Below are 18,270 nucleotides of genomic sequence, written 5' to 3'. Positions count from 1 at the left end.
TTTTGTCTTTTTATTTTAAAGCTTTTAAGTAAAATATTTACATGTGTTTTGGAGAATTATTAATTATTGGAATGCTAAAACTTCAAAGAATTTCGGTTGTTAACAGTTAGCTTAGTTATCTTAAGTTCTTGTAAGAAAAAAATAACTTTTATTCAATCTAGATTAATTTATCTTGAACTGCTCTCAATACTACTATGTACTTACTATGTATACTTGAAGCAAATTTTTTTATCATTATTAAATTCCACAAAATATTAAGAAAGCAGTATTTCATCATAGGCATTTGTGCTAACTGACTTGACTTCTTGAAACTACTTGAACAAAAAAATATCTAGATACCTGAATCTTTTTCTTATAATGTTTATATAGTTTTTAATCTTAAAAAAATTACTTTTAACTTTAATAACACGGGAGTATTTGTGACCGCGTTGAAAAGCTGTTATTTAAAATTTGTTCACTAATAAAAGTTATTATTTAATAAAACTGAAATAAACAGCTTAGGCATTTTGCATATTTTTAGAGGAATGAGATTTTATTTAAAACGAGAAAAATAGTTTTTAGATTATAGGAAACAAAAATTAAACAACATCTGACTATAATTAATTTATGGCATAGATCTGATGCGAAAATTAGGTACTTAACTGGGTGCATTTCTTAGTGTCAACTACTGGCTGTCTTAAATTTAACGCTTTTCGAAACATTAAAAAAAAAAACGGTTATGGTTAAAATAAAATTCTTATAGCAAATTTGTGCTATAAGGCGTAAATTTATCTCCCAGTTTCTGGTTCAAAAATTTTCCAACAAATAGTGCTTTAAATTATTTATACTGTTTTTTCACCCATTCTCTGATCATTGCTTGTGACTAATGATGGGCATTCATCATAGTTTGTAATTTTCATTAATTAAAAAATTGAGAAGTTATTTTCAGTTTTTCTCTTATTTGTTTGTCAGGTTTACTATTTCCCTTCATCTGTTTGAAAATTTTTGAACTAAAAATAAAATCTCTGGGAGAAAGAATTATGCTCTGACATATGAATTAGGTGTAAATAGTTTTAAAGCCTTTATCCTTTTCCAGGGCCCCCAAATCCTTACAAACCACATTTTTTTAATGTAAGTTTGCTTTAGTTTTTTTTTTTTTTTTAAATTTATTTTTTAATATTTTGGTCATTCTTTGAAAATTAGTTAAAAGAAGTATTTCAGTTACCTGAAAATTGCACAGCACACATTTATATTCTTAAAAAGCCAAGGATTTTGTGCAGTTATGTTTATTGATCAGTATCACAGTCCTTGAACTTCAGGTTATTCACTATTCTTTCCTTGTGAGTTGTAACTGGAAATTCAACTATGACAGAGCTCATGTGCCTTTTATTTATTTGATTTAATATAGATAAAATCAAAAACCGAAATTTTTCTGCAGAATTTTTTATTTTAATTGAAAGATTTTATTAACATTATTCATTTCTAAAATTGTAAATATTTAATAGGTTGAACTGAGTATACTATTCACAAAGTTTACAAAAGTGATTGAAGTACATTATCTATTCTACTAAATTTGTTTCTTAATTTTGAATAATATTGTGAAGGAAAAAAAATCATTTAATAAATTTTCCTGCTATGAAATTTTTAAAGATGCGTTGGAGGTCATATATATACTTAATTACTATTTTTAGAAGTTTATAACAAATCTTAAATGATTAGCTGTTTCAAAATTTTTGAATTTATCTCTTTGTAAAGTTTTTTTTTGTCCAATTAACATTTAATAATCATAAAACTTTAAAAATTGTAACTTATTTAAAAATATAAGGTTCTGGTTATAAAATATTAAACTTATTACAATTCTTAAAAAAAAAAAAAAAATATGGAACTTTCAATCGCTTCTTAGCAAGAAATACCAATTTGGAGTTCTATAAGTAATCAATTCATAAAAGTGTCCGTAAACTTAAGTAAAATTTTTGAATATGTTTATGAAATTATATTTGGTTAACTATAATCCCTGCTAATTTTAATTTATATTGCTGTTAAATATGTAATTTAGAAAGCATGTTTTTTAAGTATTGTCTTATGCGGTGCAAAGAGTATTCTTTTACGTAGTTAATTCCCCCTCCCCCCCCCCCCCCCCNAATAAAGTGCTCCCCCCCCCCCCAAAAAAAAAATTCTATGTCATGTCTTCAAGGCTTATTTGTAAGTCGAAAATTGCGAAGTTAGCACTAAAGGATACTGTTCCACTAATCAAGATTTAAAAAAAATAACCTCGATTTTTTTAAATTTAAATCTGATTTTTTATTTTTATTAGATAACTAGTAACTTTTTAAGAATTTATAATTTTTTTACAGACATAAAACATGCAATTGAAGTGTAAAGTAATAAATATAATAAAATAAAAACTGTACCAAAAATCTTCAGAAATTTTTCTTTCAAATATTCATGTAATGAAACAATAAAATTATTTAAACATCACATTATAAAATTGACTATCTGATAAAATAAATTAGTTTTTAATTTAAGAGAAAACAGTGAATATAGAATAGAATAGTGAATACATTTATTTATTCACTAGAATAGGAGAAATAGTGAATACATTTATTTATTCAATATTTCTCCCAAGTTAAAGACAATCAGAAAAAAAAATCATGACTGAAATTAAATAACTAAAGATATTTTTCTGAAGAAAAAGAATAGTCAGAAAACAGTATGAAAGATGTTATATATGTTTTTGTATTAATTAAAAGTAATGAAGACTTCAAGGGAAAAAAATCAATCTAGTTCTTCATGATGTACTAAATTATTTTTAACATTTTCTAAAAATGAAGCATGGATTTTATGTACAAATATATTAATTTTCTTACTTTTCCATTTCTCAATTTATTTCTAGTTTTGCAGTGTACTATTATTAAGCACATGAAACCTCTCACAAATTCAGAAGTAAGCAATTGCTTTTTTTTTTTGTTGCTTCTTAAGAATTCTAATTTTTCAATGCCTTCCATTATTTTGTGAGAGACATTTGAGATGTCTTCAAAAAGAGATCGAAAGGATCAGCTCTAGCTATGTCAAAAAAAAAAAAAAAAAAAATTCATATTCATTTAAATTTTTACCTCAGAAATATGGATAAATCAATATGGAGTTTGAAAATTTGGTTATTGTGTAGGAAAAGAGTTGCATGTTTTAGTATTATATGTATGTATCACGATTTAAATTTGGGGGAACCCTGCCATTAACAGTAAAATTAGTGCTTTGTTAAGGGTTCTTATTATCTTACTAAATGTCTGGTTTTGAGGATTTTCAGTACTCGTGGGTTATTCTGATGAAGAAAATATATATATATGTTTAACACTCAATATTTTCTTAATCATGAAATTTTTAAAAAGTACAAACTTAAGGGCTCCATAACTATTTTATACATATTACAGTCAAACCCCGCTATAGTGAACTTCCGGATATAGTGAACAAAATGTTCAGTCCCGTGCCTTGCTATACACGTATAATATTATTTTTTTGTGGATATAGTGAACCAAAAAAGTGAGGAAGTTGGATATAGTGAACTTTTTTCTGTCTTCCACTGATTTTTTTCTTCACTTTTTTTGTAATAATTTTGAAATTTCTACTTCAAAATAAATAGATATACCGATTTTTAAAACCATCTATAAAGGGGAATGTAGCGATAAGTATTTTTTCTTGGTTGCTTCTTTTATCTCACTTTCCCATCCCTAAATATGCCAAGCATATGTTTCCAACCCAGGCAGATGATGTAAGGTGTCAGTGGGATCAATATGCATTTTCTGTCAGAGGGAATGAGTAATTAATTATTCATTATTGGTCAGAAGGTTGGACACTAATCTGTGTTGATAGGGCCCTCATTTCAACTCCTTTTTGCTCTCAGTTCAGTTAAAAAATGCCTGCAAACAAGTGTCTCAAATTCAACTATGGCGATCAGTAAACGTAAAACGTTGTCCATTGTTGATAAAATGGGCATAATCAGTAAAATTGAAAATGGATGTAATTAAGCTGATATTTGCAGGGTTTATAAACAATCCAAATCTACAGTTTGTAGCACATGGAAAAATAGACAATTTCTGCTCATGAAAAAATAATTTAGATGGCAGAAAAAAGTTGAGAGAGGCAGATCACAAGGATGTTGAAGAAACATTACTGAAGTGGTTCAGCATTCAAAGAAGCCGCAATCTTCCAGTATCTGGACAAATGTCGATTAATTTGCTAAGCAATTTTGTGAGACTACTTTTATGTGCTTGAATGGCAGGTTAGTTTAAAAAGTGGAATAACAGAAATTCAGGAAAAATTATCTGAGAGTCGGGAAGTGTTTCCATATCTGATATTGAGGATTGCTCATCAGCTAAAGATTACTAATTTTTTTATGTACGCAAGACGAAGAGTAATAAAAAATAACACATTTTTTGCTACTACATAATATTTTTCAGTCATTTATTTGAATAATGTGTAATAAAAGGGAAGAGTTTGGGAACCATTACTTAAATTGCCAGTGTAACGGATCAGTGAACTCCCGGTTATGGTGAAGCGAAACTTCGGTCCCTTGAAGGTTCACTATAGTGGGGTTTGACTGTATTAACAAATACAGTGATATATCTTCTGCTATTTAGATTAGCATATGAAAAATTTGAGTAATATATATATTTTTTTCAACACAATGGTTTTTCCTAAAAATTTCTACAACTATTTTTTAATTATCTAATTGAAGCGATACTGAAATTACTAATATTGAATTTTGTATTACTTACTACTAAACCTTATCTTCAAATTAGAGAAACATTTTCTAGTAATCAGTGTTTTTTACAAAAATTAATTTCCCAGTTTTGTAATTTTTACTTGTTTGAGTTTTTATCTTTCTAAAAGAGTCTTTCTCACTAATAAATTATATGTATTTTATTATCATATGTATTTAGGTGTTCTATATCCGCCTAAATCACAACACATTCTTATAAATTCGGTATAATCTAAATTAATCATAATTATTTTATAAAAAAAGCTCTAAATAACCTTATAATTCTTAAATAGTTACTTTGAAGAGGGAAAATTGTACATGTATGATGAAGATAATTGAAGAGGGATATCATGAACGTAAAATTAGACAGTTCTGGAGAAGTTTTTTTTTTTATAAATTATTGCACAAAATTGTTTTGTAGTAATATATAATGTGTGCAAATTTATTCAAAATGGAATTTAACTGTATTATTTTTAACAACTGGAAAACACGACAAAATAAATAAATCACAAAATAAGTGTCACAGTCATTTCATTTTTTGAAATAGCAAAATAAATTATGCTACCTTCTATTTAGCATCTAGTTTGACAAGTATTTCTATATAGAATTACTTATCTATTTAGTAAAAAAAATCATCCTATTTTGAGTTTGGAAACTTCACTGCTGTAAACATTAAGAGATAATATGAGCACGGTCTGAAACAGCCATTAACAAAATGATATTGTGAAGGCTAAAATGGAAAATTGTAATGTTTATAAAGATAGGAATATGCAAATTATATCTGCGATGTAAAACAAAACTATGCATTTTCAGGTAAGGATGAAAAGTCTGGTAGCATTCCTTCTGTAAGAAGACATCTGTTAAATGACAATGTCAACAATATTGCAGCAATGTGGCTTAAATCTGAAGTGGCATCAGTTATTTAGTAGGGGGTCAAATCCAATTGGTTGAAGTGCAAATGTTAGGAATTTCTCAAAGCATCATTTCCAGGCTATGAAATCAGTTTCTGGTAGTTTAAAATATTTGTCAAAGATCAGAACTAGGTCCTTGGCCTGCAAAAACACAAATTAAGGATTGGTTCTTCATCAGTGTTTGGAATTGACTAAGCTAAGCTGGAAAGCTAAATTGAAAGCAAAACAAAAATCGTTTTTAACTTTTGAACGATAGATTTAACACTAAAATCAATTTAACTTTTACACATTGCTGTATTTTTCGATAAAAAGTGATATAAAAGAATAAGGTTTATCAGAAACATTCTTCAAAAAATGCTGCCATAATAAAAATGTTGATAAAGAGAAAGGTTAATAAAAAAAATCAAAAGAGAAACAAAAAAAATTGTTTTGAAATATAACTTTAATGTTGAGAATCACAACATTCTAAGTTACTAATTATCTGTTTCACTGCATAAGAAAAAAAGTGACAATAAAGGAATTAAGTATATTAGAAATGATCAGTTAACATGCTTGGCTTTAGTTAAAACAGAAATATAAACAAAAATGAAAAAAAGTTCTCACTTTTTAAAATATAAAGAGTTGAAAGAACGAGCAAATTGATTTGCCTGAATATAATTTCAAAAAAAGAAAAAAATCAGCATTAAAAAACTTATGGTTCAGTATTAAGTGATCTAGTTTCAATTCTTCAAAGTTTGCTTTTCCATGTGCTTTTCAGAACATAAACTAACAAGTTTTAGAACTTAACAAACATGTGTAAAAACTATTTCTAACAATGTATTTCAAAAAATACTATTTCGTATATTATTCTTTGTTAAATCTTTTAAAATGCTCCCTTAAAAAAACTTTGTCTAAAAATAATTTTCCAAATAATACTTTGCTGAATATTTCGATTACCGAATATTGGGCCAAAGGGCTGAATATTCGTTACGTCTCTATTCCACATGGATTTGAAAATCCCGATATTTTCAATATAGTATTATTAAGACATGTGAGTTTTAAATTGCTCATTTAAATAATCACTCTCTAGCACACTGAATAAATTAAAAATCCTATTAGCGGTTCTTTGCTCACATTTTCGGCAGTTACTTCTATGTATTTTCACATGGTATTTAAAATCCTGCTATTTTAGTACAATATACTATTACAAAATCTAAAAATTCCGCTCCTAATTTTCTTGTAGTTTAAAATGTGCATTTCATAAAATAAAAAGTTTAATATCGAGAGCTACTACACCAAGAGTTATATTTTTTTCACCAAATTATTCCCCAATAAAAATATTCTTAACAGTCCTATGCAAAACTAGATTTGCAAATTGGTTTACATTTCTTAGAAACCTATTAATATTCTTCCATCTCTCAGTTCCACCATGATTTTTTTAAAAATCCAATTCTTCCAGTAATGTTTCTAGCCCAGAAAGAGCACTCATATTTGAAAGCATTTCATTTCACGCAATCATCATACTGAGTTAATTATGTACCAAAAACACTGATGTTTTCTTAAAAATTAATATAATTTTTATCAAAATTTCTAAATACCTGGGCACTTGCTCTTTTGGTCAGCCTGTTGCTCAAGGTTCGCCCTTCACTCAAAAAGATTGAACCTTGTCTTAAAATTCTATACTTATTTTAAAATTAAATTTTAAGGAAGTATGTTGGTAGTATTTTTAATTATTATCAAGGAAACATTGCAGAACACAGTGAGCTTTATAACATAACTTTACTGAACATTTTAAAATTTTATTACAGCATTCATGAAATCTGGATTAAAAAACGAATCAATGACGATGAAAAAAAATCTAAAGTGATTCCATGAACTTCGTAAAATAAAATGTATTTACAATAATAAAATAGTTTATAGTATAATAAGAGTTTTTAAATTTAAAAATCTTCATGAGTAGTATCCAATTGATATCCAAATCCTCTTTCCTTCAGGGCTTTGGTTCGCATTTTTTCTTTATCTTGTTTCAATTTTTGCTCGGTAACTTGAGCTTCGAGAATTTCTTCTTGAGAAACTCTAATTAGTTTTGAAGTACTGTCTTTATTATCATCAACTTCGCCAAGCAAAACAACATTGTCGCCTCTAACGATAAAAACACCAAGAGCTATTTCACCAAATTTTTTACCAACATGAATTCTTTCAACAGTCCTATGCAAAACTAGATTTGCAAATTGGTCTATACTTCTTAAGAAACCTATTAATATTCTTCCATCTCTCAGCTCCACCATAATTTTTTTATCTACTTCTTCCAGTAATGTACATAGCCCAGGAAGAGAACTCATTTTAAAAAAATGATTTGATAGATAAATTTTAATCAAAATCAATAAATGTTTATTAAGATAAATACAATTTGATTAGATTAATTTGCTACTAATCTTTACTGCTGTCGCAGTATAGGTTTGTTTCAATTGTTTATATCAATACAGCAGTGTGTATAAAAGCAAATGATAGTAATGGTTCTAACTGAAATATCTTGAATACGTTTTAGTTCGTAAAATGTCAAATTATTTCACCAAGTCAATAAAAATCGTTTACTTGAGACTCAACAGTTTAAAAGATTTAGTGCAACATTCTTGGAAAAAAGACACCTCATTGATAGATTGATATAAATATTTGCTTGCTTGTAACTTTATTTTAATCGCGACGAACTATAGGGGGCGTTGTTGCATGCGACGAATTCCTGCGATTTGAATAATCATTCAGTTGCTCTGCATCTGCATTGTAACGTTCCTTCTTTATTGTGGCTTATTTAATTAAAAAAAGAAAAAGGTTTGATATTCTTTCTTATGCTAGCGAAAACAAAATGGTATCTCTTTTTTTTTTTTTAGAAAAAGAACGTGCAAAACATTTGTAAATAAACGGAAAAAATATGTATCTTCTTATTAGAGTTAAAACCAATGACTGAGAAATAGTTTTCCTAACTTTAATGATATAGAATGAAAGGCCTATGAAAAATTTACATTCTATAGTTTTAATAATCATTCAAACATCAAAATAAGCAAAAAGTATACATAAACTCATAATTTAGTTTTGTAAAGAGCTGCTTCAGTGAATGAAGTGAAGGTTATTCCTTCTCTTGGTAAAGGTGGTATAAGTGATGTTGTAAACAATGTTTCTAGAACTAATGTTGCTGGTTTAAATATTATGAACTCTGATGTTGGTGTAGTAAATAATATGTGTTTAAATAACATTAGAAATAATTCAACTTTTCATGATTTAAATGAATATGATGTTCTTAATAATAATGCTTTGAAAATTAACAATTCTGATCCAGTTCCTAAGCCTTATAAGGTAATATTCAAGGTAAATGGCTATAATATTGTTATGGAGTTAGACGCAGGCTATGCTGTGTCTTTAATTAATGCTAAAACATATAGTGAATTAGGTGCTTCTGCTCTACAGCCTGTAGATACTATATTGTCCACTTTTACAGGGCAATCAATTTCAGTATTGGGTAGTATAGAATATAATGTTGAGTATAGTGGTAAAGTAGTTAAAGTTCCACTCCAGGTTGTGGGGGAGGGGGGGCCCGAATCCATGTGGCAGGAACTGGATTGAAATATTTAAATTGTTACCTGCACATAATTGTTTAAATATGATTGATTTAGAAATGAATCAAATATTAAGTGAATATGCAGATGTGTTTTCTAACGAGCTTGGCCTTTTCAAAGAGGCCAAAGTGAACTTTATGTTAAAAGATAATATTAAACTTGCTTTCTATAAAGCCAGAACTGTACCTTTCACTATGCGGGTTAAGGTTAAGGAAGAATAAGAGCGGCTGGAAGCTGCAAGTATCATTACCCCTGTTCGATATTCAGATTGGGTTTCTCCTATTGTACCAGTGATAAAAGGGGATAAATCTTCTATTCGCATTTGTGGAGATTTTAAGTTAACTGCTAATATAGCTATCGACCCTGACAAATACTCGCTTCCGAAGCCTGAGGATTCTTTTGCCAGCTTAGCTGGTGGAGAACAATTTAGTAATTTGGATCTTCGTGAGGCATACAACCAGTTGGAGTTAGATGAGAATTCTAAATTACTAACAGAAATTAACACCCATTTAGGGCTTTTTAAATACAATAGATTGTCTTTTGGTGTTACACCAGCACCCGCGATTTTTCAAAAAGTAATGAAAACAACACTGAAGCGTATTCCAGGTACAGGAGTGTTTCTCGATGATATCCTGGTTACTGGGCATACTAAGTCAGAACATCTCCATAATGTAAGGGAAGTACTAAGCTGCAAGTAGCAGGTTTGAAATTAAAGAAAGAAAAATATAAATTTTTGTGTGATTCCTTAACATTTCTAGGTCATGTAATTGGTAAAGAGGGAATCCGTCCTGTAGGGGATAAAGTTAAAGATATCAAAGAGGCCCCTATTTCTAAAAGTGTAGGGGAACTTAGGTCGTTTTTAGGTTTAATTACTTTTTATTCCAAGTTTTTGCCACAGATGAGCACTAAGCTGGCCCCATCGTACAACTTACTACATCAATCAGCCTCATGGCAATGAACAAAGAAAGAAATCATTGGATTCAATGTGGCTAAACAGGCTATTTGTAATTCAGGACTGTTGGTCCATTTTGATCCCGAGAAGGAATTGACTTTAACTTGTGATGCATCACCTAATGGTATTGGAGCGGTATTATTCCATACCATAGATGGTGAAGATAAACCGATTGCTTTTGCCTCGAGGACCCTTTCTCCTGCAGAAAAAAATCATTCTCACTTATAAGAAGAGGTATTAGCACTAGTGTTTGGTGTAGTTCGTTTCCGCGATAATATGCTGGGTCGTGCTTTTGTTTCATACACCGATCACAAGCCGTTAGTCACCTTAATGTCTGAAAAGAAACATGCACCAGCCATTTCAAATTCGAGGATACAGAGATGGGCCATTACTCTTTCAGCTTATACGTATACTGTTCATTATAGTTCAGGTGTTCAGAATGGAAATGCTGATGCCTGCAGTAGATTACCATTACCAGGTTCTTTTTTAGATCCCCCTGTGACGCAGGAACTGGTATTGAACATAGAGAGAGTAGATCTAGCCCTGTGACAATTGCAGATATTAGTAAAGCTACGAGCAGCAATGCAACTCTGAGGAAAGTTTCAAAATTAGTGTTAGAGGGATGGCCAGATAACTTAGGTTCTAGCAGTCCAGATTATAAACAGATGTTGCCTTATTTTAGGAAGTGTTTGGAACTCTCTTTCGAGGGTAATGTTCTGCTATAAGGTAATAGGGTGGTTGTCCCTGCCATTTTAAGTAGTAGTATCTTGCAAGAACTGCATAGTACACATCAGGGAATCTCAGGCATAAAGAGCATTGCTCGTTCACTGCTCTGGTGACCCAATTTCGAGGTAGACTTTGAGAATATAGTCAAAAATTGCAATAGTTGCATTCAGAATTCTAATTCTCCTGCTAAAAGTTTACAACCTTGACCCTCAGATAATCGTGTTTGGTCCAGAATACACATAGACTATTTAGGCCCTTTTGAAAATCATATGATATTAATTATTCAAGATACATATTCTAAATGGATTGACGCTATAGCGGTGAAAAGTGCTACATCTGAAGTAACATTAGAGAAATTATATGTTATATTTTCTAGGTTTGGATTCCCTGAATGTATCATTAGTGACAATAGGTCAGTGTTTCGATCAAATGAGTTTGAAGCTTTCACTAAACATAATGGTATAAGACATTTGTTTTCTGCTCCTTATCACCCTTCCTCAAATGGTCAGGCAGAAAGAGCAGTTCAGTTTATTAAACACCGATTACGTAAGGTAGTAGGAGATTCTATGAGTGTCAGGTTGTCAAGAATTCTAATGAATTTTAGACGAACACCACTTACGTTACATGGTGTTTCACCAGCAGAGAGTTTGTTGGGTAAACAGATTCGCTGCCGTCTAGATTTAGTGCATTCATATTCTCCTAAATCAAATATTTTAGCCGGTAGAAGTTTTAAGGGTGGTGAGGGTGTATATTTTCGTAATTATGGACTAGGAGAGAGATGGGTTCCTGGTACAATAGGAAATGAAATGGATCGAGTGGTGAACTCGAAAGACTCAAACGCTGAGAGGTATTTAGATCAGTTGAAGGCTCTTGCTGTGCCAATTGCTGATTAGGGTCAGCTAGGTACGACTGTTGTGCCAGATGAAGTGCAACCCCTGACTGAGGTGGAAAATATTTTTCCACCACCAACGGTAACAAGTTCTGAAAAGGACTCTGAAATAGTATGTTCTTCCAGTCAGGACTCTGTTAAATCCCGTCCTACCAGACTGAGAAAAATGCCATCTAAGTATAAGGACTATTGCCTTAAAGTGGGGAAGGAGGTGTCATATCCTGCAACTTCTACTTACACTATGACAGAAGCACTGCAACCGTGTTCGGTGTTTTGTTGTTGTTCCTGTAAGCATGTAGCCATGTGCATGTACTCAAGCTGTTATCTTATTAAGTAACAATAAAGTTGTATTTGATCCTGTACAAACGTTTCCGTTTAATTACAAGTAATTATAACAAAAGTTGAGCTAAATTTTCCACATAAGTCAAAATGCTAATTAACATGAAGTTAATTAAATACAGCCCTGCATCACACATTGAATTTGTTGAAATATAACTCTTTCTGAGATTTATTATTTGATAATGTATATTATTGCGATGCGTGATTTGTTTTTATTTTGTGTACCTGGCAACTTCAATGCCTAATTAGTTTGTTTGTGTTCTACATTGCTTTGTGCCTTTCTTTGTGTTAAGTAAGAAATATATGATGAAAGAATTGAAATCATTGTATAAGAATCTATGTGAAGGATTATAGAATGTATCATTAAGAGAATTTATGCTTTATGGAGTAAGTTAACTCAAAATAGAATGGAAAGAACAGTTGCTAACGTAAAAAAGCCACGTTTTAACAACCAATCAGGTTCGAGATACCCAGACTTAGTCTCTTGTAGGTGTTTGATTATAATTTTTGTCCAAACATTAACCCCTCATAATATTTGAATGACTTCTTTATTTTCAGCATCTTCAGCTGAATAATCACTAATAACGACACCTTTACTCTTGTGGAACAGATAAACTTTAACAATTTTAAACAGTTCCAATGAATTTGAGTCAAGGCAGATTCAGATTCTTACTCTGACAATAACTTTATACAAATTACGCTCTACATATGATGCTCTTTTTCCCACCAAACATAACTTGTGCTAAGATAATTTTATGATGTGAAACCAACTTATAAGCCCTTGCACACGAATTCTTAATTTTTCTTTCAGAGTTAGAATCACGTAATATTCTAACAGGAATTCTTTGGTCATCAATAATAACACGTGCAATCAATCCTTATAACATGAAACGGAACACTTACAGGACGTGGTTACAATTTCAATTTCCTTTTGGTCAGCCTTCATATTATCATCATTAAAAGAATTAGGACACATAATTGAGAAATGTGCTTTTTTACATTCCACGTATTTCACAAGCACTCGACAGACAGATATGCGATGCAAGGACCTGTTCTTGAAAATTTAAAGCAGGCCCTTTTCCTTTTTAAAACAGCACTATGTTCTTCAAATAATGAATCTAAAACGAGAGCACAATCCTATGAACTACGATTTGTTCTAGAGCAGAATCTATAACTACCCTCCGATACACGCTATTAAAATTTTTCTAAGTTTAGTTACTTTAGACTTGCAACAACATTTAGCAGTATATTCATGAAAGCTCCTTCTTAAATTCAATCTCTCTTCACTTTCAACTTCAATTTTTAAAAACTGAAGTAATTCTGTTAAGCAATCGGATTGGTTGGTGCCCAGAATAATATGCCTTTCAAAAATTTTTATTGATTCGAAATTTTAATGTTTTTTCCCCCCAGTTCTTAATGGTTAAAATGCACCTTAAAGGTGATGAAATGACCACCAGTAGTAAATTGCGTGTTTCTTCTTATATCTTAAAAACCATTTTTATTTCAGGGCATTTAGATTTTGAGTGAAAACGAAACACGACAGGATTTTAACTTTCTAGTTTTTGGGGTTAAAAATTTTTAAGCGGCGTTTAAAAGTGTTTCGACAGTCTAGGGTTAAGAAAAAATTAAATACACTTTTAGAAACATAATAAACTACTTACCTGTTATACATTTTAAAGATAATAATTATATTGAGGTCTAACAAACCTAATTTTATAATTTGTTTAACTAAATTGTTATAAATAGTTTTATAATTTGTTAAAATAATAGTTTTTTAAAAATAAAATAAGCCAATAAAAAATGAAGTGCTTATAAAAATTAAACATAAAATTATGAAAAAATGTTTACAATTTTTTCCAAATTATGTAAATTAAATTTTTAAGCGATTGATAAACATTTTCGAAAAATTAAAGAAATTTCATTTTTTAAGGGGCCCTGACTATAGTGCCCCTCTGAGCTCTACAGTCCCGCAGTGGACTGATCATTAAGACACGGTTCAAAGCAGATCACCGAAGTGAAGCATCACTGACTGCGGTCAGTGTGCGGGTGGGTAACCCACTTGGATCAGTCTGCGTAGGGACCGAGGGTGTGCGGTATTGGTCCTCGTTAAACTGTGCTACCGTAAAGTGCTCGACTTCGCGTGCAGGTCGTCGGGCTACCGAAGCGGGGGTGCCATCCCCTCTGCAGAGGATCAAAATTGTGATGGCATGTCTTCGGATCATCCTCAGGGATGTTTCCCAGACAGTCGCCAATAGCCCATTGTGCAGCTCTAGTGCGACGTAAATGAACTACAACAACTCTGAGCCCTACACTCCCAGTCCTACCTTAAGTGTCGATTAAAAGTAAAGATTATAAAATTATATAAATTTTATTAATAAGATATCAAGATGATATTTCGGGAGAAACTTACTTCGGACGCGATAATTTTACACTTATGTTAAGGATGGGGGGGATTTTTTTGAAAAATTTGAATGGTTAGATACACAAATTTTAAATTTAATTTTACACTGCAAAATACAAAATTTGAGCGAAGTCTGTTGAATAGTTCCTGAAAAATCGAATTTTTAAAAAGCCGTATATTTAAAATTTGATTTCTTAGAAACTATTGCACTTACAAGTCAAAACTTTTTCGGCTTTTATTAAGTAAAGTAATAAAAATTATAAATATTTACTGACATTAAATTTTTGAGGGGAATTATCTTGGGTAAACGAATTTTATAATTGTGTGCAAAAGTTTTTCAGTTTGCATAAAAAGTTCTCTAGTTATGGTTTTGTGACTTTGTGTCTAGACCTGTTCCATGTCTTGACCCTCCCCCTTTCAAAAATATTTTTTAAAATTTCCAAAGTGTTTTCTTTCAGATCTATGTTTAATGCAGTTTTCGGTTCTTTTTAGTTTCCCAACTAAAAAGTTTTTACTCTATTTAAAATCAAGACAGAAACTAACGTATTTCCTTCGCCTATGACTCTCTACACGCTAAAGCATGTGAAGTATTGTCATAAGTAGCGAGTTCTGCTCCACGCCACCTGTACATAACCTCTTCTAGATGATTATGGCCTGTAGCCCATTTCGATCGCAACGATCGAATACGCCATCTGGGGAGAGACCGGTTTCATGCCTTTGGCCCTCCTCCCTTCCCTTCTCTCCTTTCTCCTTTGGCCCTCCTCCTCTTTTCAGTTGTATAGGATTGTACTACGATATTTTCCCGTTTCTTAATATTTTTCCTTTTTATTTAATAAAAATATTTTTAAAAATTTCCATGATGCTTTTCCTTGTTGTTTTTATAGTTCATTTACGTCGCACTAGAGCTGCACAATGGGCTATTGGCGACGGTCTGGGAAACATTCCTGAGGATGATCCGAGGACATGCCATCACAATTTTGATCCTCTGCAGAGGGGTGGCACCCCCGCTTCGGTAGCCCGACGACCTGCACGCGAAGTCGAGCACTTTACGGTAGAACAGTTTAACGAGGACCCATACCGCACACCCTTGGTCCCTATGCAGGTTAATCCAAGTGGTCACCCACCCGCACACTGACCACAGCCAGTTATGCTTGACTTCGGTGATCTGCTGGGAACCGTGTCTTAACGATCAGCCCACTGTGGGACGATGCTTTTCTTTAGAACTATGTTTAATGTAGCTTTCAGTTTCATATAGTTTTCCAACTTAAAAGATTTTAATCCATATGAAAATCAGGAGAGAAACTAACGTATTTCCTTCCTCTATGACTCTCCATACTCTAATGGGGAAAGCATGCGAAGTGTTGCCATAGGTAGAGAGTTCTGCTCTACGCCACCTGCAGCCCATTTCGATCGCCAATGACCAACTCTATTCCAATGACGAAATACGAAGGAAGGAAAATTATTAAACGAATCAAATTTTTGACAGCTCTCCTGCTAAAAGTATTGATTCCAAATATTTTCCAGATTGCGGCATCCTCCCATATCTTGCTGGTCAAAACCGTTACGATTTCTAATTTACGTAATTCATTCGTCGTAATTTTCGTAAATCTTTCCCTTTTAACGCAAACGTGATTTTTAAATTTTTAAGGTACTGTCATCTAGTGGTGAAATTTACTACTACCAAACTACTGTTGAATCACAGGTTAATTTCAGTGTTTTGGTTGCACCTGCAACAGCTGCTTGGTTATACTATGTTTTTCTCAATTTGTTAACTTGATGGGCTTATAATAGTGGGATCTTTGAATAATAAATCATTTTTACTGGAAAACACGTGTGCATTTTATTCGTTGAATTGAATCGAGTAATTAATACAGAAATTAAACTTGAGTTTCTTCTTTCAAGAAGTGTTCTGATTGACTGATCGTGATCAGTATTTCGATTTTTACAGCAAAAATCCCCCGATGACTCATCAGACGACTCTCACCTTATGTTGACAGGTGAATCAAGTTAACTGATCTCGACTTGTTAGGTTAGTTAAATGATGGCTAAAATTTTGAAACACTTCGTATTCGGTCAAAAGAAAAATCCTCCTGCTCCTCCGAGACCAGATTATCAAGGAGAGCGTAAGTTACTGACTTTTAAATTTTTTAACTATGCTTTTTTTTTTAATTCCAAAATTAAAATGTGATTATTTGGTTTTGGTATGGTTTCTTATTAATCTTTTTGATGAATAGGGAATATTATTTGCTCGTAAATTTTATAAATTGTGTAACTTTTGAAATTAATGTGATTTTATTTTGTTAAATTGTTTTTATTCTTTAGCAGTGATATAAACCCGTAAAGAAGTATTTAGTCAATAATAGGCTGGAATTGAGTATATTATTGTGTATAATAATTTCTCTATTGAGTATAATAATCTCTCTATTAAGTATAATAATCTCTCTATTAAGTATAATAATACTAATAATAATCAAATTAATAATAATCTTCCTTTAGCATGCTGGAAAGTTTATTATTGAATAATAAAATTTCTATTGAGTATAGTACTACTCTATCAGTAAAATACTGGTATTGAGTACAATAACACTCTGACAGTAGTGTGCTAAAATTGAGTATAAAAATATTCTGTCAGTAGCATGGTGGAATTGAGTTTATTATCATATATAATAATCTGCAATTGAATTTCTTATTTACTATTGAATAAATATTTACTTAAATTTTCACGGATAATTTAAGTAGATTTTGAATAATTTAGGTGAATTTTGATAGTTGCTTGAAGAACAGTTTGTATAGATCAATTTACTGTAGTTTGCGAGCAAAACAATTGAATTTTTTTCATTAATTTATGTATATTTTTATACATTATAAAAAAATGCCAAACTAAGGAATTTTCAGATTGTTATATTTTTTAAAATTGTAGTGTTACTAAATTTTGTATTATTTTTTTTAGCCATCACATTATCATATTTCTTTTAAAAATTCAGCCTAAACTATAAAAGAAAAAACTAGAATACTTAAAGGAGTGTATGCTTGTTATAATTTGACTTTTTCTGGAAAATGATCTTAATAACTATAGAAAATTAGCCACTTGTAAATAGTAATGGATATTTAAAAAATTTTGCAACTTGACAAAATTTTATTTAGAAATATATTTTTAGCTAATTCAGCATTTTGAAATTTAAATGTTCCGAGAAGTCAAGTACCATAGGACCATTTGATAAAATTTCTGGATCCTTAAAAATTTTTGTAAAATTTGATCACAGTTAATCTTACATTTATCTTTTTTAAGGAACTTAAATAACATATCTTCACTTAAAAAATTATATAAAAATGATTAAAGAAAAGGATAAGTCTGGGATTAAAGAAAGAAATTTGCATCAATAAAGGCGAAAACTGGCATTTTTCATTTTATCCTTTACAAATACAAATCTAGTTTCTTTTTTTAATTGTATACCAAACATAACCCGTAAAAATTATGACCAGTTGATGGTTCCAATGAGTAGCCTGGATTTTTTTTATTTTAATTAAGTTTTCTGCAAAATCTACTTGCACAATCTCAATTCATTTTTTTAAAATTTTTTCAAAGAATTTGCTGTATTGTTTTTTGATTTAAATGAGTCTTAAAAATATACAAATATGTGGTTTCATTTTTATTCAATCTTTGTATTCTTTATTAACAGCTTTTCAGTTTTCTGTGGTTCACTGCTCCGATTTTAAATTTGTTAAA

The 18,270-nt window shown here is 30.8% G+C and overlaps 2 protein-coding genes across 3 annotated transcripts in view; one reads left to right on the top strand and one right to left on the bottom strand.

The window, feature by feature from the left end:
* Positions 1-7,565: 7,565 nt before the first annotated feature.
* On the bottom strand, positions 7,566-7,967 carry LOC107452279 (U6 snRNA-associated Sm-like protein LSm1). The gene has a single exon (XM_016068638.4). The coding sequence runs from the start codon at positions 7,965-7,967 to the stop codon at positions 7,566-7,568; it is 402 nt and encodes a 133-aa protein (XP_015924124.1).
* Positions 7,968-16,050: 8,083 nt separating this feature from the next.
* Positions 16,051-18,270, top strand: part of LOC110282861 (SH2 domain-containing adapter heavyweight) — a 322,281-nt gene continuing 320,061 nt past the window's right edge. Inside the window, exons 1-2 of one of the 2 annotated variants that reach the window (XM_071183352.1) lie at positions 16,064-16,404; positions 16,492-16,666. In XM_071183352.1, the coding sequence (XP_071039453.1) occupies positions 16,582-16,666 (85 nt within the window). In that variant the 5' untranslated portion in view covers positions 16,064-16,404; positions 16,492-16,581. Of the gene's footprint in view, positions 16,667-18,270 lie in introns of both variants that reach the window. The other variant, XM_043042633.2, reaches the window with a different exon arrangement.

Source organism: Parasteatoda tepidariorum, chromosome 7, assembly GCF_043381705.1.
Source record: "Parasteatoda tepidariorum isolate YZ-2023 chromosome 7, CAS_Ptep_4.0, whole genome shotgun sequence".
Taxonomy (NCBI): Eukaryota; Metazoa; Arthropoda; class Arachnida; order Araneae; family Theridiidae; genus Parasteatoda; species Parasteatoda tepidariorum.
This window is presented reverse-complemented; position numbering and strand designations above follow the sequence as displayed.

Coding starts and splice junctions, on each gene's coding strand:
- LOC107452279 (XM_016068638.4), bottom strand. CDS start 7,967: ATGAGTTCTCTTCCTGGGCTATGTACATTACTGGAAGAAGTAGATAAA.